Source organism: Branchiostoma lanceolatum, chromosome 8, assembly GCF_035083965.1.
Source record: "Branchiostoma lanceolatum isolate klBraLanc5 chromosome 8, klBraLanc5.hap2, whole genome shotgun sequence".
In the NCBI taxonomy this organism is placed as follows: domain Eukaryota; kingdom Metazoa; phylum Chordata; class Leptocardii; order Amphioxiformes; family Branchiostomatidae; genus Branchiostoma; species Branchiostoma lanceolatum.
In genome coordinates this window covers 8,793,422-8,816,456 of record NC_089729.1, presented here as the reverse complement: position 1 = coordinate 8,816,456, position 23,035 = coordinate 8,793,422, and the positions used below count along the sequence as shown (strand labels likewise).

At 40.8% G+C, this 23,035-nt stretch overlaps 1 protein-coding gene across 12 annotated transcripts in view; it reads right to left on the bottom strand.

Annotated features, from left to right (window-relative positions):
• The window catches only part of LOC136439629 (myosin-10-like), a 59,026-nt gene that overhangs the window by 11,306 nt on the left and 24,685 nt on the right, over positions 1-23,035 (bottom strand). For 7 of the 12 annotated variants that reach the window (XM_066435088.1, XM_066435087.1, XM_066435090.1 and 4 more), the window contains exons 5-30: positions 22,858-22,881; positions 21,835-21,855; positions 20,751-20,843; positions 20,269-20,332; positions 19,683-19,781; positions 19,156-19,299; positions 18,546-18,641; positions 18,306-18,424; positions 17,708-17,860; positions 16,540-16,710; positions 14,919-15,083; positions 14,423-14,537; positions 12,570-12,757; positions 11,953-12,074; positions 11,336-11,405; positions 10,017-10,177; positions 8,336-8,444; positions 5,996-6,127; positions 5,551-5,771; positions 4,795-4,909; positions 4,087-4,242; positions 2,930-3,078; positions 2,330-2,534; positions 1,921-2,073; positions 824-998; positions 186-475 (exon numbers count right to left, since the gene is read on the bottom strand). In XM_066435088.1, the coding sequence (XP_066291185.1) occupies positions 186-475; positions 824-998; positions 1,921-2,073; positions 2,330-2,534; positions 2,930-3,078; positions 4,087-4,242; positions 4,795-4,909; positions 5,551-5,771; positions 5,996-6,127; positions 8,336-8,444; positions 10,017-10,177; positions 11,336-11,405; positions 11,953-12,074; positions 12,570-12,757; positions 14,423-14,537; positions 14,919-15,083; positions 16,540-16,710; positions 17,708-17,860; positions 18,306-18,424; positions 18,546-18,641; positions 19,156-19,299; positions 19,683-19,781; positions 20,269-20,332; positions 20,751-20,843; positions 21,835-21,855; positions 22,858-22,881 (3,510 nt within the window). Of the gene's footprint in view, positions 1-185; positions 476-823; positions 999-1,920; positions 2,074-2,329; positions 2,535-2,929; positions 3,079-4,086; positions 4,243-4,794; positions 4,910-5,550; positions 5,772-5,995; positions 6,128-8,335; positions 8,445-10,016; positions 10,178-11,335; positions 11,406-11,952; positions 12,075-12,569; positions 12,758-14,422; positions 14,538-14,918; positions 15,084-16,539; positions 16,711-17,707; positions 17,861-18,305; positions 18,425-18,545; positions 18,642-19,155; positions 19,300-19,682; positions 19,782-20,268; positions 20,333-20,750; positions 20,874-21,834; positions 21,856-22,857; positions 22,882-23,035 lie in introns of all 12 variants that reach the window. The other 5 variants (XM_066435091.1, XM_066435097.1, XM_066435098.1 and 2 more) reach the window with 3 other exon arrangements.

Sequence of the window (23,035 nt, the reverse complement as noted above, 5' to 3'; positions counted from 1 at the left end):
GATGTACAGAGGTACATGCAGACGTTTCTACCAAAGTTTATCATCAGGCTTACAGACAACACTAGCATGTGGCAGAGTCAGTGAAGGGAGGTGTTCCTCCTCCACATACTCAACTTAACATACTATGTCTTTCAAGGAATATAATGTATGTAATACTATCAGAACACCAAGAAGTAGCTGCACACCTGAGCCTGCAGGGAGCTGCACTGCTTCTCCATGGCCTTCTTGGCCTCCTCCTCCTCCTCCAGCTGCTCCGTCAGGTTGTCGCGCTCCTCCTCCAGCGAGCGGATCTTGGTGTTGAGGCTGAGCTTCTGCCTCGTCTCCTCCTGCAGGGACTCCTGCACGTCGGCAAGCTGGGTCTGGAGGGCGTTGTTTGCCTTGGTGAGGGACGAGGTGCGGGACTCCAGGTCCTCCAGCTGCATGCTGGCAGACTCCAGCTCCGCCTGCACCTTGGTCACCGTCTCCTGGGACTCACCTAGGGGGAGGTTTTTACATGTTGAATTAAGCATGTATCAAGCATGTATCATGCACCGTGGTCACCGTCTCCTGGGACTCACCTACGGGGAGGTTTGGATGTTGAATCAAGCATGTACTGTAAATGTTGTGGTTTAAGGTTTGTGTTTCTGACAGTATTACTTCTTCACCACTTGTTTGCTTGTTTTCTGCTCACCTACCACCTTGTTTCAACTGCAAACAAACAAACAAACACCACAAAGACGCAATATTCTCCTCATAGTGGTCACACCTCAAGGTGGCCTTTGGGTCTTCTTATGTGAAGAGTAAAAAAACAAACAATAAAGAAGAAAACTGTAAAAGTCCATACCTTTGGTGGATTCGAGGTCGCGGATGCGCTCGTTGGTCTCCTGCAGCTGCAGCTCCAGGGCACGTCGTCTCCGTTCAGACTCCTGCTTCTGGGCCTGGAGGGACTTCAGCTCGTCCGTCATGTCTGTGTTCTCCGCCTCCAGGGAGTTCTTGGTCTTCTCCAGGGCAGTCTTGGCCTAGAAATAAAGAGTACAATATAACATGACATCACAGAGACAGTGGATTTCTCATTCCTGATAAGAACTGGAATGAAGTAGTCAAAAATTTGGGTAAGTCCAGATACTTGTGTTGGAAATTGTAGTTAAACTTTGATGGTACAGAATGACTTCTACCAACACAGATGAAGCTTTCAGTAAAATATAACGTTTTTATGATCATTACAACACACCAGTGACCTCACAAAAATAGCACACTTCTGGGATGAAGACAATTAAGGGTTAATGACCCGCCTCTTCCTTGGTGTATACGGTGTCATAACGCCTGGTCATGTGCTATAACCACCGAATAAAACCACAGAGTGAGCGAATAGCACATGACCAGGCTTTATGACACCATATACACCGAGGAAGAGGCGGATCATTAACGTTATTATCATATAGCTTATCCAAACTGACCCATATAAGAGTAGACAATTCCTGTATGACGCATAGATCCCTTATACTATTAAGATTGCATTTCAGAATTTACATTTGTCCTTTTTGAACAGAAGATGATAGATTTCATTTTGAAAACCAACATTATACAAATGTTAACAAGTAGATGACCTCCCCCTCTATAATGGGAGGAATGATGACATAATGGGAGGAATGACAATCACGGGTATGTTATGGCGATTAACACACGGGCAATGGAGGCTTCTGATTGGTTGACGCCATCTGGCTATGTGACAATTATAATTATAAACCCAAGGTGGGTCCTCTTGTGAGAGAAAAGACCAATTTAGCATATAATATACTAATACATTAATATAGCATTTATCGCATACTAAAAGACATTCTGTCGATATGTCATCTTCACCATAAACGAATTTACCACAGCTGTGACCATAGAGAGAAAGAAGAGCTAGTATCAGATACCATCCATAAAAAGACATCCTACCCTCTTCATGGCGTCCAGCTGATCGTTGAGTTCCTCTGCCTGCTGTTGGTTCTTCTGCCGGAGCTCCAGGATCTGCTGCTCACGCAACATCTGCTCATCCTGCAGGGCCTGCTTCACCGAGTTCAGTTCAGATTCACGTTTGCTCCTCAGCTCCTGTGACACGACAAAGTTAAGTTACTTTAAGTCCTCCCGCGCCACTTGGTGGAGCCGATGGCGGCGCTCATCTGCAAGGCGCAGCCCTTGGGCCTAGTTTACCAACATCCCTCAGTGCCTGAATAGACTTAGCTTGACGTGGTGTGGTGTCTTCCAGTTCTGTTTTGAAATCATCATCAACAGAAAAAAAACTAACATTTTTTAACTTGCTAACATCTTTCAGTGCTAGAAATGACAACTTAAATGACAAGCTAACCTGCTGTGCAGCTGTTGTGTCATAAGAGTCTTCCAGCTCAGTCTTGAGAGCCTCTAGCTCTTCGCTAAGGTCCCTCTTCTGTTTCTCGGCCTTTGCCCGAGAAGCCTTCTCTGCATCCAGATCCTCCTGGAGCTCGGACACCTGGCTCTCCAGCTCACGCAGGCCCTTCTGAGCAGACGACTTCTGCAGGGTCTCTTCATCAATCCTGAAAAAAACAACACAAGTTCACACTTGGTACCCGTTGGCTCACAATTCCAACAGGTGTTTCAGGAGTACAACCAGGAATAAAAACAGCAATCACAAAGTACAGAATGTAATCTTCATTTCTGTATCTGTATAGCAGGTACAACCGCCCTTTGGTTTAACACAACAGCTCAGCAGGCACGCAACGTGGCAGTAGCTGGTTATATTACACTGAACCACCTGTCACACCTAACCTTGCACATCTACATCTACATGTAGCTGAAAGCTCTGTTCACAGCTCAGGATGTCCTTACTGTACTTGGTGGCGACAACTTCCAGTCTACGATAGTTCACTTGAAACACAAATGCAACTCCAATACTACTGGTCAGAGATGTGAACTTCAGTGTGGGACTTACTTGCGGAGTGCACTTGCCAGTTCCTCTTCCCTCTTGCCCATCTGCGTCACCAGTTCATCCAGGTTCTGCTTGGTCTCGGACAGTTGCTCTTTGGTGTCTCCGAGCTCCATCTCCAGCTTCCTGCGCTGCTTCTCCAACTCCGTACGGTTCTGGAGAGGTGGGTGAGAGAGAAGTTTCACTAGGAGCTCCACTTCGATGTCACATACAGTACTGCCCAGGATTGTATATTTCAAGAACAAAGCTCACATTTTATACTTCTGATCAGCATAATGTAATTGACATATTCATTTGATATGTTGTTGATCCCATTATTCTTTTGTACACCCTTAATGGATGATGACATAAATTATTTCCACAAAGCGAAGATTTATCATTTTCCTTTTTGGAAAAATGCAATGTCTTTTATGTTTGGTAACTCGTTTTTCGGTCCTTGTTTACTACACTTCAACATGTACAGATGTCAGCTAAAAGGACTCATCCTTCATTATGCATGTTTCTACTTGTTCTGCTAACATCATGACAAGTCCGGTCCCAGACATTATTTCCACAAAGCGAAAATGTATCATTCCCTTTTTTGAAAAATGTAATGTCTTTTTTGTTTGGTTACGCGACTTTCGGTCCATGTTAACTACGCTGCAACATGTACAGATGTGAGCTCAAAGAACTTATCCTATATTTCAATATGTGAATCTCTACTTGTTCTGTTTATTATTTAAATGTTTGACTCTTTGGAGAATTATCCAGTAGTTTTATCTATTCTATATCACATAACTTTTTGGATGGCAGCAATACAGTCTAACTGCTACGCAAGGAAGGGTAAGTAAATCAGATCTCTACACACTATTGCTTCACATTGTAGCAAGTTGTGCGGCATAATTTTACGTGCTGATGTGAACGACAGACGATGACCCCATCCCTTTGCTGCAGGGCTGTCTCCAGCTTTCAATTTTTTCCATCCCACTCGTTGTTTTAGAGCCCATGCTGTTAATTTTCCTTGTTAATCTGTCATTTTAAGCTTTAAAAAATACATTTTCATCAATTTCATGCCAAGAAATTCAAACTTTTTAGGACAGACAGTGTGAATTTATTTCTGTCCCAACAAGCAAATTTGGAGACAGCCCTGTATTCCATCATGAGAAGTCCGTCCCCAGCCTCACCTTCTCCTCCTTCTGCAGCCTGTCCTCCACGTCCTTGCTCATGGCCTCCTGCTTGTTCTTGATCTTGGACAGTTGCTTGGCTTTGTCCTCCTCCTCTGCCAGGGCCTGGGACAGTTCTGACATCCGCTCCTCAAGGCTCTTTTTCTCCTTGGACAGCTATGGGGGAAAAGATATGATCATCATCAGATCTCGCTCCCCATCCTTAAACCGCCACCAAGGCTGCCACCGTCTCCCCCCCCTCTACAACACTCTCACAGGTCATGTGATGCCTCCTTGGCGAAGAAGAATGGCCGATACTGTTCAAAAGCTTCGAAAGCTTCCACTTTCATGTCGTAAGTATCAGTCTACTTCCTCATATTTCAATGAAAAGATATAAAAGATATTCATAAAATGAAGTCCAAACAGATACACCTTGACACCCTCACACACACAACTTCACACTCACAAGGAATATCTTCACCTGATCACTCCAGAATGTTACAACTTTTACAATTCTAAATGCTTACTTAGCACTCAGATTTTATCAAAACATAGTGACAAGATAGATTTTTGGAAAAAGTTCCCACTTCTACCAGAATAAAGTTGGTACATGTTATGTAATTTATGTACCATATGTCCTATGTTCTCTGGGCCATCTTGGAAATCAACAACCTTGTTGTAGGGGTTACCCAGATGTTTTGAAGATGAAATGAACAAATGAATACCTACCTTCTGGTTGTTGTCATCAATAAGTGCCATGTCTTCCTCCAGTTTCTTGATCTTGGAGTCAGCGGACACCTTCTCCAGCTGCAGCTTCTGCCGAGCAGCTTCTTCCTCCTCCAGTCTAATAAGAAATACAACAATTCATTTAACCTCAAGTACATTCTTCAAATGAGTAAATCTGGCAAATGACAGCCACTTTGTCTGAATAAAAAGAGTAACAGTTCATCACACCGTCGTCAGGAAGCAAATGCTTTTACAGCGAACCAAAAATACGACCCTCACAAGAACAAGCACCGAAGAATTCTAAAAGAAAAAAAACATACTACAGACCACTTTGTATCTTCTTGTACTCAGTGACTCACTGTTGTTGTGTTTTTTAAATCATTCATCAACAAACAAACAGTACAGGACACAGACAAGATGCACTCTAGCAAGCATCTAATATCAACATCACCTTTGAAAAACACAAGTACAATAACAAATAATAAGACAGCATTTGGGTTGGGCAGTCCAGGATAGAGTAGAAAGTTTAAAACAAGGGTTACATTTGACTTGACTTATTGACTTATGTTGAGTGTCAGTCCTCCTCCGCCACTCGAACCACTACGTCAGCCCAGAATCGTCTATCCTCTTCTCCAATGCCTCAGCGGGTAGGCCAGTATCCTTCTGTAGCACTATGTAGCTGAGGGGCTGCCTTCCTGTTTTTGTTTTCCTGTGCTGAGGTACCAAAAGCACTAAGCTGGAATAATAAACTGCACTCACTGTTCCTCCAGGTCCTGGATGTTGAGCTGCATCTTCTTCTTCTCCTGCAGCAGGCCGGTGTTGCGCTCCTCCTCCTCCTCGATACGGGACTCCAGGTCGTGCAGGATCTCCTCCAGCTCCTGTTTCTTGGCAGACAGACGGGTTCTCATCTCCTCCGCCTCCTGACAGAGCTCCGTCTCAGCCTGCAGCTGCTCAGCAAGGATGCTCTTCTCCTCAAGGAGCTGGACAACAACAACATGCAACAATCAAACTTTCAGTTCAGCACAAGCATTTACAGGGCTTGAAATAGTGGGGGCACCCAAAATTTTAGCAATGATGAGGTTTTAGAAAAGACAAACTTAGTTTCCGCACAATTCAGTTTCTCTGAGAGACTGCCATGCTGATTTGTCAATAAAGTTTTAAGTTTAGAATGCACTGTTGTATGACCAGAATTCTGAGCACCCACCTGGCTTGCCTTCCTCTCCATCTCCATCATGTCCTGCTCCTTCTTGGTCAGCACGTCCTTGACCTTCATCAGCTCAGACTCCTTCTGCACCAGCTCATCCTCCTGACGGGTCACCTGAAGCAGAGGCTTCACCTGGAGGAGGGACAGTCCAACAACCGTCAGATTTCCATCAGGACGTTAATCCTAATACATAGGCAAAGTCTAGGAGCATCTTACTTGTAGCGATGTACAGGTCACAGTTCGTGGTTAAAAACCTGCTGTTCAACAAATCTTGTTCAGTGTCACTGATGAAAGTTGTGGACGCTACTTAAAACGTCTGTTTCCAAAATCATATCCAGTTGCTTGAGTAACTGCTATTTGGCAGCCTAAATAATTGTTTAACTATTAATTTCACTATTTGAGATACAGTTCATGATCATAAGTAAGGATGAGTCAACACACTTCTAACTCCCTAACAATAATCTTGTCTCGCCAGTGTCATGGGGTTTCAACTTCAACATTGATCTGAGAAAAAGACTTATTGACTGTACTACATTCTGTCAACTTAACATGACGTCAACTGATTTCTAACTGATTCTTCCCTTTGAATATGTTGAATCCAATTGCTGAATATGACATTCCTTCTAACTGTAGTTAATCATAACATTCCCTCCACTTTGTCATCACAAGGTATACAATCATATAGTAACATTCACACATAGATACAAAGTCCAAAACAGAAACATTCCTCTTTTCTTTCCAGATCAAACTGGTACATAGTTAAATGTCTTAACAAACTTAGGGTGGAATAGTTCGGCCAATAATGCAAAAATAAACAACACTGCCTAATACAGACAGAAATATTTGTCTAGCCGGAGACACAGGTCCGTGTAAAGAAATCTTAGCCAAGATGACGATCATCTACTAAATATGACATGTTCCTTGGGGATTTATACTCGATGGTTACTGCAAACTACATGTAGCACAGAAGCCCTGAAATTTTAAAGATAACCTACTGTACTGTTTCTTAAACACCAACATGAAAGACAGGACATAGGTTACCCATATGACAGTCAGTTCTCGTCGATAACACTTGTTGCAGACAAACTTCATGTTACCATCACACGGAACCGTCGGCATCTTGTTACATCTGCTTCCCACTCACACCATACTAAAACTTGATACTCGACACAACGGTTCACTGATCTGAACAAAACTCTGTCCGCCCATCCACACTTCCACGCACCACCACACGAACTGGGGCAGCGGAGCAGAGGTTATGTCACATCTCAATTCCAACACAGAGCCATGTCAAAAATGGACGAGCCATAAACTGACCCTTCCCAAAATGGACTGGGACACTTTCATCTGTCACTCATATTTGAACATTCCACTTTCATACAGTTTTATTTAAACAGTGTCTTTTCGGAATGGCGAGTACTTAATGGTGTGGAGTATGTCTGATGTGGATGTGTCTCTGTGGGGGGTCATCAGTAAAGGAGAGGCTGTCTACATGGGTGCAGGTCATGGTGATACAGGAGGCATGCTAAAGTACACATGCCCAGAATGCCAGCTACATGTACTGTAGAACCTCATATCTATTTCTCTTCAAAATCATGGACCTTAAAATGTGTGGGCATTCCAAATCAAACAGTAATACTAGATCTTTCTTTTTAGCCCCCCCACTGAACCACACATTTTATGAAATAATTATGGATTTTCTTTCCTGAACATATTTAATTTTTTTTCTGCTCTTTTCAAATAACTAAAGGTTTCCAAGGACATGTATATTTAGCCCCAACCACTAGCCAAACAATTCCTTTCTTTATGGATTGGTTGAAGGCATTACATAACATTCTAAATGAACTGATGGGACAAACTGCCTTAGGTTCTGGGGAGACTTGAAATTGACTGTTTGGTTGACCTGAGGACATGTAAACAAAACATTGATTGATATTACAGACACTATCTTATTACGTTATCTTCTAGTCCCCATACTAAGCAGATTTTGCAAGCTGAGCCAGATAGATTTAATTCCTTGGTTCTCCGATTTTTCCAGGAAAATGTCTGAGAAGGTGGGTGAAATAAAAATGAAACAGCCATCCAGCAATGGACCCATATGCTGCCACGGGATCCACTAAGTCAACATACTGCATTGCAAGTGCATTGATAATGGAAAAGCTGTAACAACTAGGAAGACGAGGAATTCAACTTCAACTGTTGGTGCCAACATACGACCATACTGGGGTTGATCCATATACTGGTATACCTTTTTAGGGGATATTCCAAATCTGTGAACCAAGAATTTACATTGGTATGGCCTTACATGAATGCCTTAACGCTGCACTATGATGACGTTACCTTAGTGAAGAGCCTCCACCATTGCCAGTTGCGCAGCTTGAGGTACGCGGCACAGTTGCGCTGGATGATCCTGATGGCACTCAGCTGCTGCGTACGCCTGTGGTAGTTTCTGTTAGGAAAAAGGCAAGTATTGCTTGTGAGAAAAACTTCCACAGGTAACTTGGAACAATTTGTAGAAACATTTAACTGTTCACATTTGGGCTGCTGCTTCTGTTTAGTTGGTCATTTATGCAAGTCTGTATATTGAAAAGGAACTGAGTAAGTTTTTACGACACTGTCAACACATATCTCATTTCCTTTGTCTTCCAGTATTTGTGACCCAGGTCTATTGTAGTGCAGAGTATTCAAGTGTTTCTGAATACTGATGAAATCAAGTTAGATGTACAACATACAACAGATATTTGGCATTTTGAAACTTTGGCATGTGACCCAAAAATTGCATTGTTTAAGATGTCATAAAACAGAAATTTTATCATTTTGACTTTGGGTGTTTCTTCCACATGAACAAGTCCGAAGTTCCTGTGGTGAGAGGAAGAGTGTTAAACAGGAAGTGTCTGGGTCAAGAGGAACACGCATTCCTGGTGTTCCCACATCGGAAATCTGGTGGAACAGCCCCCACATTCCTGTAGCATTCCAGAGAACTGTGCTCATGTGTTAGCCACACATTCCTCACAGCTGGCTGCTTTGTTGGGGAACGTTCCCCCTTCTCAGATTCTGACCTTTTATCCAGCCTAATTTAGCTGCCCACTGTAAGTGTGCCAAGCCAATGTTCTGGACAATTAGCTCAAAAGATTCCAGATTCTGTTACAACTGAATGTATGCTACATTTACTCTTCATGCCAAAGGGGGGAAGTACTGTTTCTTTTGAATGTAAAATGGTAGTTGATCGTAAGAAATAACCAGATATCAAAATTTGCTTTATGCTTACTACCAAAATAGGTACTTTTGACAACCCATGAAGAAGAAAAAATGTATTCAAACCTAGTAAATTTACAAATGACTAGCTTTACAATCTCAGCCTTCTGACATGATCGGGAGGGGGTGGGGGAGAAATATTGTTAGTTCATTTTCTACTGTACATTTTGTATTGGTAATTATAATATATAACTCGTAACTTTGCAAGACAAACAATATCTAAATAAACTCAAATATCTTGAAAACATTTATCCAAGGACTTCCTTTGTTCAAAGATTATATCATGATGTTGTAAACATCAAAGCAAAATGGCCCTTCTAAGGTTGGATAGTGGTGGGTTTAAAAACAAACTGAAACTCTTATACTAGTAGAAAATCACCTTACAGCCTTACTATCACATAAGCAATTTGGCAGAATACAGACTTGGTACAGTAAGTCTTGAATCATTCACAGTATCTTAAAGTTAACTGTTTTAGGTTTCACTTCTGCACAGTGAATCTAACATGACCATAATACTTTCTAACACTACACCTTAGCCACCTTAGCCAGTTGGACTGCATTTGCCCTTTGGATACTGTCTTTGCCACCGATAAATCTGCTAGGAGATTACACCTTGTGTTCCCTGTGAACTTTATAAATCACAGCCTTTTCTCCCTCACAGTTAACTTAAGCCACTGTGAACTTCAAGTGACTTATAGTATTATGAATCACATGCTGCAGAGAACAGAAACAGAGTCCAGGAAAATATGCAGGGAGCTCTGCTTACCTCCTGGCGATGAGTCCACGGCAAGCAGCCTGGAACTGGATGATGATGTCGGTGAGCTTGATGTCTCGCTCCTCCTCGAGATGGGCCAGCACGCCCGCACGGAAGAAGATCTTACTCTGGCCGATCCTGTACAGGTTGTGGTCCAGTTCCAAGGCCTCAATCTGGAAGTGAATGAATGGAGGTCGCTTAAAACACACAAATCTGGCTGTGCAATGTAGCACTGAAACTGTCTCTGGGGCAGGATAGTAAGGATGGCTTTGATTTGTCAGGGAGCAACTTGGAGATATGTTCCTTTAGGCAAAGTACATTTTCTGTCTTAATAATGTTGTGTAGCTTTTAAAAGTACTTTGGTCAACTGTGACTAGTGACTTACAGTGTAAAAGCTTCACATGTCCATGAAGGATAAACATCCAGGTCAAGCATTACATCACTGATGAAAAATACTGGATGGTACCTGAAACATCTGACTCTTTTGAGAATTTATCCAGGACCGGTGTTTTAGGATATTCAATATGATACTAAGCATTCAAGCTCCAGGAATGACTTTTGCTGGAGGAATTTAATTTTTCACAACATTTCATAGTTTAACATGACTCTCCTGTACAACTTGACTCAAGTTTTAAACATGGGTTACACTATGTGCTAGTTTAATTTCTTTGTGAAACAAACAACAAAACTCAATACATGTTAAGAAAATTGTTGGTTGAATCCTTGATCCTCCTTTCAAAACAATCATCACTACCAAACAATTATTGGTATAAGATTATTGCATCAGGTAGTTCAGTAAGTGTTGCTTGTCAGCAGGGGCTGGTCTTATATACAGCTGTGGTATCTTTCTATCATACCACTCACCTACAACTGTCACACACACATAGTAAAGACATGCATGTCAATGCAGGTATCAATCCTGAACACTCTGGTATTTCAGGCGGGTTAAGTTCGTGCCGCACACACCAGACGTGACTCACCATCATTCGACAGGCCGTCTTGGCGTCCATGAATTCCTTGTCCACGTTTGACGACTTATATACACACAGGCACATATACACACTTGTGGTTTCAATCAATCATCCATAATCATCATCAATAACAAGATGTGCAATCAATCATTGACATCTCATGCAGGAGAAATGCTGCCATCCTGATATGGAGTATTTATGTGTACAATGCACTGGTCATTACATCCCAATTAACCATGCTACAACACAAGGTACATAAACATGTGTACATGGCAAATCACAGAGAAATGGAAAGACTAAGCAAATGCTGTCCATCACACTACTTCATGCAAACAGGCAGATAGGGAAAGAAGGACCTACCATCTTTTGGCAAGCTTTCTTAGCGTCCATGAAGCCCTTTGTGATGACATTTGGAGTCAGGATCTCGTATCTGGTATGGACACAAATTCAGGTTATTAGCAAACTCTAGCTTTAAAGAATATCCATTCAACAAGGTCATCTGTAGTAAAATCCATCCTCATCTGCTATCATGACACATCACTTTACATACATGGAAAAACAGTTAAGATTTTGAAAAATGTAATCAATGTCAAGCTTAAGATCTAAACTCGTTGCCTATGATCAGTTGTCAGGGGCTATTCAAAATGCATGTTTCATTCTATATTGGTATGGTAGTTATATTTCTGTCCAAACTGTCACAGAAGTACTTGACTTTTAATTCAATTAGATTTCCCATATTCCATGTCTTTCTCAATCAGAGGTCACCAGTTTTCAAAGGTTCTTGAGATTGCACATTTGTGCCAGCTGTATCCAGCAAAGTTTCTCATCTTGTCCCTTTCTATTATCCATAGCATTCCAAAAACAACCAGGACCTAGAAATTTGTTTTGAGTAGATTCCAAAAATGTTGGACCTTGACCTTGAAAGGCTGCATATTGTGGGAGTAAATCCCACAGTTCTGGACCTGTATGCGACCCACCTCTGTTTGAACTCCTGGAACACGATTCTGTTGGGGAAGCCTTGGCGACATATCCTGATGCCTTCCAGCACACCATTGCAGCGCAGCTGGTCCAGAACAAGGTGGGACTCAATCTTTCCAGCCTGAACAAAAACACAAGTGATCACAATTACATCAAAAGGTTTGGTAATTATTGGTGAACATTCGACTTCTACACTGATGTGGCGATCTCCTTTTACATCATTCTGTTCCTCTCTATTACAAAATGTTTGACAATGTCATAATTATGTTGCACGAATTTCAAAGCAATAAAAAAAAGTACTAGCACAAACAGGATATCTTTACCAACATTTCAGTCTTTACTGTCTTCACAAAAACAAGAATGAGATGGCATGAAGACCTTGTTGTAGGAAACTTCCTTTGCGTCTTGCATGGTTAGATTGATACTCAATCTGATAAAGGTGCTCTAACTGATCATACAACTGGTTAAGTGTGACAGACTGAATAAAAGTTCTATTCTACTCCAGATGTCTTACTGAGGGTGTGAAAGATGTTGGTTAGCTGAGGAATGACTCCACTCTACTTTATCCTGCTACAACTGGTTAATGGTGGCATGCAGTCTTAGATATGTTCCCCACCTTTTTCTCGTAGTTGGGAATGATACACCTGACGAAGTTGGGGTTGGTGTTCCGCAGCACCTCCATCAGCTTGGCCAGCTGCTCCTTGTACAGCTGCCCCACGGTGCGGAACATGCCCTTCCTGATGCGCGACTGTCCGAAGGCCGTGTCCGCAGCCTGGGCCTCACTCATGCTGATGATGCCAGTAGCTGTGTGAGGAAACAACTCTCAAGTCAATCAAGAAATGTTTTACAACCTGGATTGAATGATTGTTTACCATCTCACACATACCTCCAGACCTTTGGAAACAAAAGTATTTTCTTACTGTATTGATACCTGAAGAAGTTGGCTATCATTACTACGAACTGGAAAATGTGCAAAATAAGGAACTATCTGATTAATATTTTCAACTATGTTCTGCTTTGCAGACTTTGCACATTGAATTTTATTTAGACACTTCCTCTAGAATCGGAATTGCATGAAGCGAAACAGCTTATATCACTTCTATGAACTTGTAATTCTAATTGATGACTATGCTTTTTGAGTTAGACCCCTCAACAATCTTCATTTATGACTGAATAGAAGTTGTGTGTAGGTGTCTGGTAACAACAGCGAAGTGAGTGTGGAGAAAAAGGAAGCAGGAGCAAAGAAAAAGCATGACTAAACAGGAAAGAGTGAGGTTGGTGGAAATTAAAGTACCTTGGTTAAGAGGCGCACCGAATCTTCTTGCGGTGAGACCAACAGATGGAAAATAGACAGACACACTCTGTCCAAGAAACAGAGATGGACAGATGGAAAGAACAGAAAAAGAGATGCTGAAGAATACTGATGTGATGTCTGCATTAATGTTGCTTTGCTTGTGAACAAGATTGAAAAGATTCTTTAAAACGAGGTAAATGTTCTATTTCACTAATGTGTAATCTGCATGAGAAAATTGCTAACTGTTGCAAATTGTTTTTAACAGCCTAAAGTATGATGCTTGTACTTCATTAAGAAGCATACTGAAACATGAGACAATCTGCACTTAAGTAGAAAATGTCCTACTCAGTTTATGACCAACATTGTCCATCTGTGTTTGACATCAAAGCAGAAACTCATGTTTGACACAGCATTATATTTATAGAATTAGACATTGGATTCAATTTTGCACTTTTAAAACAAACCTCCATATCGTACTGTCATCATTAACCATAGCATATAATCCATATATACAGAAGTTCATGATTTAACTGGGCACTGGCCGATGCATGAAACATGCCATCCTGCATTCTGCAAACAAGCCATGCTATGGTTAGGTTAGGAAGGTAGGTACAATGTAGGAGGTTAGGAGCCAACTCTCACTTCCACAAATGCATCACCTCCGTGTTTGGACCCTTTTTTAAGTTTCTTGGTGTTGCCTTGGACAAAAGGATTGTCCATGAAAAAAGTGGAGCGGGGAGTAGTACTTAAGGCAACTGCAGAGAAAGGAGGAGGAAAAGAGAAAAAGGTATAGAAGAAATAAATTATATACAAGTAAAGTGAAAAAGGAACAACTGAACTAAAACTACTTCACCTCAAGAAAGATTTACAAAAGAGAACAAGGATATTTAGGAGAATCCTAAGGCATAGAAAACAGTTTTAAAAGTTGCAGAGATAAAAGAAGACGAAAAAAAGTAGGAAATACATACTGGCAGCAAGATAAAGAAGTACTTGTCATACTATATTCTTCTGCTCTTTGGCCAGCATTTGCCTTGCAAAGACCAAGGAGGTTATAACCTCCTTGTAAAGATTCACACAACACGTCTTTGAGTTATCTCAATTGAAAGTTCTCTCCATTGTGCCACTTTCTGCAGGGGCAAGTGGACAAGCTTTCCTTCTCATCAATTTAGACTTACCGTCCTTCCAGATGGTAGCCATGAAGCTGTCAGAAGAGTTCTTGAGGAGCTCCACACAGTTGTCGTTCAGTGGGTCCATGTTCTTCATCAGCCACTGGTCAGCAAGGTAGTCCACCTGAAACAAGAGTTCATGGTCAACTGTCTGGCTCTGATGATCCTTACAAACTTTTTACGAGATCAACCGCAGAAAACGCTGATCTTATGTAGTAAATCTTCTCCCTGTTGAGGTAGTCTGCTCACTTTGAACATGATTATATAGAATTGTATTATGTACTGTATATTGTGGAAAAGTGACTTTAATGACTTTTACAATTTCTTTTAGATGCACATTGGACTATGTCTGCTGGAATACAGAATAAACTTCAAATTTTATGGGCAGAAGAGAAATGTTTATTCTCTTTTCTTAAGAAACTTCTCAAAATCACTAGTGTAAGTTAAAATTCAAAATGAAATTGTTTTCTTATAAAACTTCTCTAAACCACCAAAGAGCCAGTACCTTTCCAGCATAGTGGACAACACTGAAGTCAGCATTGGCTCTGAAGTCCGACTTGGCAAACTTCATGTTGTTGGAGTGGTTGGTGACCAGCTTCTCCACGTAGGACTTGTCAGTGGCCTTGGGGAACCAGCACTCTTCATCCAGCAGGGCCAGCACACCAAGGGGCTGGGGGATTACAGAAGAAAACGTTAATACATACATATTTGCATTTATTGAGAATGAAACAAATCATAACACTGGTTCAGCCAAGGCAGCTCTTGCTGGCTAGCATTTCCTGGCGCAGAAGCATCTAAAACGTTAATTAGGTTGGTTGCATACAGTCAAACATGTAACAAGTAACCACCTCCACATGCGACTACTTAGTGGTGGTCCCGAAGATAATTTTTCCCATTGACATAATCAGTAAGAATCCTATCAATAGTGACCACCTGCCAACATAGACCAGATTTTATTGGTACTCTGAAACTGGGTACCTTTTGAAAAAATAATATGGAATAACACTTTGGGAAAATAGTTTGCACTTGTTCTGCGTAAATTTTAATGACTTTTTGGAAAACTCAAAGATGGAATGCATTTTACATCCTTCAGTGTCCAGAACAAAATTTTGTGCTACACAGCATTCGTCCCAGGGGCTATGAAAACATGGCAACAATTAAATTACAGTACTCTGCAGCTCTATTTGTTGACCAGTAGTCCATTGTTACCTGTTGGCTCTGGTTGCTTGGGCTCCAGCTTTTCCAAACCATCTTACCAATGTTATCTGGTTATTCCACCTTAGTGAACTCTAAGCCTAAACCCTAAGTCCCTGTATTACCCGACAGCTAGCGAATCATGCAACTAAAACAAACAAGGCTTGACATAACCAGGGAACAGCTGACTTGTCTTCAAATTGCTGGGATAGGAAGTCTTATCTGATTTGGCCTTCCTTATTGCATTAGGAGGTAGTTCCTGTCAATTACCCTGATGGGCTAGCTTTACAGCCTAGGAAATGACTTGAATGCCTCCTATTGTATGCTACGACTTGCACGTAAGCACTTACAGATGTGACGGAAGTAATCTTCCCGATGATATTTCCTTCTCAACAAGAAGGAATTTGGTTCAAGGGTCACAGTGGTTGTATTTCAACTCTGTACAAGAATTCTGAACAGATAACATCCGAATATAGCCCTCTCCCCAACCCATCCACTCAGAGGTTACCAAAGGGCAACAACAAAACTGCAGAACATCCTGCTGAAGACGTCATGTACTAATCAGAGCAATTTGTTACTTGTCTTCTGCAATTACTTTTCTAATGTATTCAGAATCATGATCATTACATTCAATCTTGATACATAAATTTCTTGTCAACTTTACTCCAGTACCATGTAATTCTATTATGTTTCATGCCATATCATATCTAAGTTACATCATTGTTTTACTTATCTTGCAATATGAGTTTTGTACCATTTAGCAATTTGCAATATCCCTTTTTGCACCATCTTGTATCTTTCATTTCCTTTGATGTTAATGACTTTTGTCTGGGTCTTTTCCCCAGGGCACATTGAAAAACCGACAGTAGGTCATGTTTCCCCTGACGAAATAAATAAAAAATATCAATGAAACTAAGACTTTTCATGGTCACCTTCTCGATGAGGTCGATGGTGGGCTGGAGGTCCAGACCGAAGTCGATGAACTTCCAGTCGATGCCCTCGCGCTGGTACTCCTCCTGCTCCAGCACAAACATGGTGTGGTTGAAGAGCTGCTGCAGCTTCTCGTTCGTGTAGTTGATGCACAGCTGCTCAAAACTGTTCAGCTGAAATCACACATAAAAAATGTTATTAGAAACGATACAGAGTGCCATATTTCTATTCTGAAATAGCATATGATATCCATATGTGCCTATCTACTAAAGTCAGAAGAAAAAATATTATCACCAAAGACACAAAGTGCCAAACTATTATTCTGAACACAAATACAAATGTAAATACAATCTTTATTGACACAACAAAAGTACAGTGATTTATGATATCAAATGTGTCTATTAATCAATCTTTTTAATACCTTTTACTATATAGATACGCTGTGTAAGAAAATATACATTCCTACAATTAACTACTAATCAAGACCAAAGATCAACTTAAAAAGTTGGAAATTTTGGCTGCGTTCTAGAGAGAAAAGTGGAGACACATTTTATGTAAAGTTGCAGCAGCGTCAACTTTGGTCTATACTCGTCTTCTTCAAGTGACAAGATGTACAGTTTTGTCCACCTTACAGACGTTAGCTCATAGACATGCATACTGGGGTCCATGCATACCGGGCTCCATGCATACCTAACAAGACAATGCAGACATTCCCAATCAGAATCTCAATTACCTGACAACCACTTTCAAGTCTACACTCTGTAAGATCGTGTAACACTTACTATTCCAGGACAACAACATTAGCATTGATTCAACACTATCTTGTGTGTTTCTGCCCACCCACCGTTGCTGATGGCCAACTAAAAAAACTTCCCACATCTTAATTGATCCTGACCACTCCCCAATCAAGGTTGGTACTGTGTTGGGAGTAGCCTGGAATCCATCCTATTCTAGCTCCAGTTTTCTCCTCTAATCTCATCTGATCTCAGAGAAGAAAATGACTTCTCCAAGTTTGATTTTTCAACATTCATACAACTTTTAAAGACTAGTAGTCGCTGACCAACTTTTAACCACAGATGACCTTGCTCACGACTAACTCCCAACCATGGTCTGGAGAAGGTAGGGGGGCCACGGTCAGCTACAGGGGCTTGAGATATCTCGAAGACCTACCCCGAAGATCTCGAAGCCAGCGATGTCCAGGATGCCAATGAAGGAGGCCCCCTGTCTGCGTGTGCGGTCCAGTGACTTGTTGATTGCCCGGACCAGCCAGCGGAACATGCGCTCATAGACGGCCTTGGTGAGGGCCTCCACAGCAAACTCCACCTAAGGAGACATTACAAACTCACATCAGTGTTGTTGCACCTCCATACTTGCTATTTCAAGTGTCTTTCAGTTATAGTTTGTACCCTTCAAGTTCAGGAGTTGTTTCGGTGATGGTTCTTTTGCTGGAAATCTTTGAAAAGGCATATGCTTTATCCTACCCTATCGAAGCTATTGCCAGTTTTCTTCTTCTTACCAGCTTAGACTGTTTTACAAGGAGCAAATTCTTCCACATGGTGCAGTAGGTTGCCTTAATTTTGGTAGCATGAGAAGCATGTTAACACTGGTGTTAGACTTACCATCACATAATAAATATAGTATGATCTTCTTTTCCTAGCCATCCTTTTGGCCCTTATATAACAGACAACACTGCATCAAGACTGCTTAACTGTTGAAACAATTTGTTCCCAACAACAATGATGTTGAAAGCGGTAAGCAAACCACATACCTGTTCTTTGGTCTGAGCCTTATGGACGTAGTCTCTGCCGACCTTGACTCGTGGCCTGAGCAGAGCCTTGGTGAACTCGGACACGGGCATGCCCATGAGATGGCACACCTTCTGGGCCACTGATGGGAAGACATAAATAATTTTTTTGTCCAGCATGTGTATACATATGCATACAAAGACAGAGAGAGTCTTTACATACTATTGAAAAGTTTAGCAATGACTTTATGAAAGATAACATACCGGTGTTGTCTGGTAATGTGGCCTGGTCGGTGTTGCGGTCCTGCTTGAATTGAAGGTTACCAAACATCAGCACGCCAGACACCACCCTCATGATAGCTGTGGAAGAGGAGGAGAAACACTTTTTAAAAAACTCAAATGTTTACACGCAAGAAAAGAGTTTGCTACTATGGGGAGTTCTCCGGTAAAGTCAGATCTTGCCTTGGAGTTCTCTTGTCACATGACATGTCAAATGAACATTCCATTCTTCATTTCACTCAAATCCAACAAAACTTACATTCCAAAATATGTAATGGTGCAGGTTGGAAATTTGTCAGAAACTTCTCTTACCCTACATTCTTGGAGTATGGAGTAACAAAACAGTATTTACACTGATAACCAAAAAGCTGTATGAAAATGTAATCAGTTGCACTCTCCAACTATATATCAAAGATTTACGTATGTTAGCCTATATTGTTCAGAAAGTAGAATTTTAACACTTGTTTTGTATTTACATTTCGTAGTCTTAAGTTGACTGGATGAAAGTAACTGTACTTTTTGTTGTAACAATAAAACTTCTCTGATGTGTTAACAGAAAGTATATTTTTTAAAAAGCTCCTTTTCACAAACGTACAGATTCTGTCTTCTTCTGGGATGTTCATGATCTTCATGGCCTCCAGAGTGTCCTGGAACTCCTGTGAATCGTCCACTCCAGGGACTGCGACGTAACCGTTGGTAAGGAAAGTGTAGAACTTGGCATCCTCGATCAGCAAGTCCTCTGTGGTGGTGGTGGTGGGGTTTACAAGTGGTTAGTCTGTGTAACTCTCAAATGTCACTGGTGCAATGGTCAAGTGAGTAGAGTGTTTGCCTTGCATTCAGTCGAATAATACCAAAGATTTGGTACATACCGCTTTCTCTGCTTAGCACTAAGTATCTAGGAAAGAGTATGGTAATTGAACGCACACCACTACTAGTGGACTAGTACCCCGCTGTAGTGATTGCACACAGATGTGTGGCCAAAGGGCTACTGAAAGACAGACGGTCGCCGTCCTGAGTAACTAAGTCTTGTAATTATGAAGTCAGGCTAACAAGACTATTGATGATGCACAGTATTCTTTTAAGGCTGTTCATAAATATTTTTTTGAATTCTGTGCTACTCACTCTTCAGCTGTGCATTGGCTCCCTTCAGTAACTGGTAGTAGATATGGAATGTTCTTTCGTTGGTTGCCTGACGGATACAACGAGCCTTTTCAAGCAGATCTGAACACAGGAGTCAAGGAAAAATCTAGAACACAATCTACAACACAGTTATGCAATGATATCTACCCAATACAGAGGAAACATGGTCATCTACCATCAGCTACCAATACTATGTTTTGGCAAACTGCTTTCTTACAATCAGACCATTGTGTCTCCTGTAAATGAACAATCTTCTTTTCCAGAAAACATTGCACTACTACTACCTGAAATATTTGTATATATATATATATATATATATATATATATATATATATATATATATATATATATATATATATGAAAGTAACTGTACTTTTTGTTGTAACGATAAAATTTCTCTGATGTGTTAACAGAAAGTATCTTTTTTAAAAAGCCCCTTTTCACAAACGTACAGATTCTGTCTTCTTCTGGGATATATATATATATATATATATATATATACACATACAATTACAAAAAAACAAACATCAAATCAATTGCACCAAATGTTGATGTCACTGAAGGATACATGTCTCGATGCTGGCGCCAGCAAGGTACCCTGACATGTCGAAGTTGATACGGATGAACTTGCCCTGTGAAAAACAACATGTTAATAAGATGAAGAAGGATGTCTACTGATCTAACAGGAACAAATACCTGGGTCTCTGCACGGAGTGGAATATAAAGATGCTGCTCCATTAAATTAGCATCGTCATCATCCTTCAAGTTCAATACTAGGTGAGGAACTGTCCCGTACAACTCTATTCCACATCTTGCAGTCTTACATAATGTTACTCTGATTCACATCGTACCACCTTAAACATGTACGTAGTTGTTCTTCAAAAGCGTAAATTTCAACCTGATATTTTATCAAGTTGATATTCCAGCCAAGGATACCTTTCTTTTACTTCATATATTTTCCCCATCAAAGATAGCATCTCTTCAAACACTACAGCTTTTTATCAACATTTTTAAGTATGAGTGACAATGAAGAGAAAGGATTTTACTTACAAATCGTGACGAGTTGTCATTTTTGACAGTTTTGGCATTGCCAAAGGACTCCAGAATAGGGTTGGCCTGTAGCAGTTGAGTCTCCAGCTCCCCCTGTAGGTGGTAATTATGCCTGTCAGTGCCCTGTAGGGGCAGCCAGGCAAAACAAAAACAGGTTATTTTCAACTGACTTCCATCAGGTTTTTCCCAATTTTGTATACAGCAGAGGGGGGGGAATGTAAAATGTATGTTTGTCGTCTCCAGAGATGTCAAGTTGCTGTTGCCAAAATGTAAAAATTTGGATCAATCAGTGAATCAGACAAACACAGAATTCATGCAATACAACAAGTGATGGTTGGATCTCTGGAAACTGAAACAATGATTAACAAACTGATGCTGAAATGACAATGAAACACTTTTTCTTGTATTTTTGGTTTTGTTGGTTATTGATTTTTAAGAAAGTGAGAGAAGAGAGGTTTGAAGAACCAGTGCCCAAAGACGTCGGGCCATAGTCTCAAGAGGTGGCAACAACATGCACATTGATATTACTTAAATGAGTAAATTTTTAATGGAGAATTATGTTGTTGCAAGAGGAGAAATGTCAGAGAAAGTGTGTTGTTTTGTTGGGCTTCTACAGAACAAGTGATAACCACAGTATTGGTGGCTGCTGGGGCAACGGTTCAGCCATTCTGAACTTCTGAGATGGAAGTCATTTGAGGCAACCTGTCAACAACAGAAAAGATATTAAAATTAGACGTGCAAAATTTCAAATTGATACTGATTAGTTCATCGGGTTATCAGCTCAAATACAAGCAGCAGGCATCATGGCAGTTAGTAAGCTGAAAGGAGAGGAAAAAATTGCATTATGTATATCTGATTTAAGTAACTGTTAGAGATCATTTATGATTAACCTAATGTCAAAGATCAATTGTGATCATCGTTGATTGAGTTTAAAGTTTAAGCAGTCTGTAATATAAGCAGGCAACCTAGAAGTAGCAGTACCCACCACCAACCACAAGCAAGGCATTATCTAACCAAGCAGAGCATTGTCCATTTGACATACAAAGAAGAAAAGGAAGAGAAGACTAGGCCAGGCTATACTTACTAATGTGTAACCAACCCCATACTTAGAGACGAGAGCATGAAAAGAGACACCGGGGGAAGAGTTAGCATCAGATAAAGAACCACAAGGGCACTACATCAACAGACTTGACACAGAATTTCGCACTGAAAAGTCTCTTTATTGATGAACGATAGGGAGAAACAGTGGGAATTTGGTAGTAGAAAGTTGCTCAACGAACATATAGGTGAAAGTTCCTTGGACAGAGAGGTTGACGACATATCTGTTTTGGAATCCACCATTATGAACTGCATTTATTAACTTCTGTTTTAAGAAATCGGTAGAAACAAATTCAAGTACTGTTCTTATGTATATGTCCAACATGTTGGGACCTTCCAGAAATACCTTTTTTGTGAACCAATGATAGATTTGAATGTCTACAGAGAACAGCCCCTCTGAATTTTGTCTACTTGCAGATCCAGTTTGTTTTGACTGATGAAAATATGTTGGGGAAAAAGTGTATGTAGAATTTTGCTCCTTTCTTGGAAATTCTGAAAAAAAATTTGTTCACATGGGCAAATATTTCATTGTACACAGCATACATACATGAGACAAAGCAAAGTTTACATGAAGCATTCTGTAAATGAAGAGTTTAAGTACAGAAACATCACAGTACAGCATAGCTAAAATAGATGGAAAAACAAAGGATTAATAGGGTTGGACTTGAAAATTGTTTGTGTTAATTTTCCTACTAAAGTATCACATGGGGTACTATATATAAGACACAACACAGCACACTTGAAGAGGGACAGTGTTTCAGTTGGGGCTGGACTGTAAGGGAAAAGACTTGTAAGTTGTATCACCAGTAGTGTGTCTATACCACTGGCAAGGGGGAGGGGAGGGAAGGCACTTTATTTGGCACAAGTGAGTGTGGGGTTGGTTAACTGGCAAAGAGCAAGCTGCTATCGACTCTTACAGCATGCTACTTTACAGCTAGCTACCCATGAAGGAGGCCACTGCACGCCAACTTAGCGAGAGGAGGCGCAGCGCCCTGTCAGGGCTACTTACCGCATCCTTTGTCAGATATACACCCTGTTGGTGTGAGCAACACCGGGAGGGGACGGTGAGAATGTGGAGAAGACATAAGTGCTTGTGAATTGGTCAACAGTGAAACACACACCTAATATCTAACGTGCAAAATTCACAACAAGTAATAGAGTAAAAGCACACAAGTGACTCTACACTA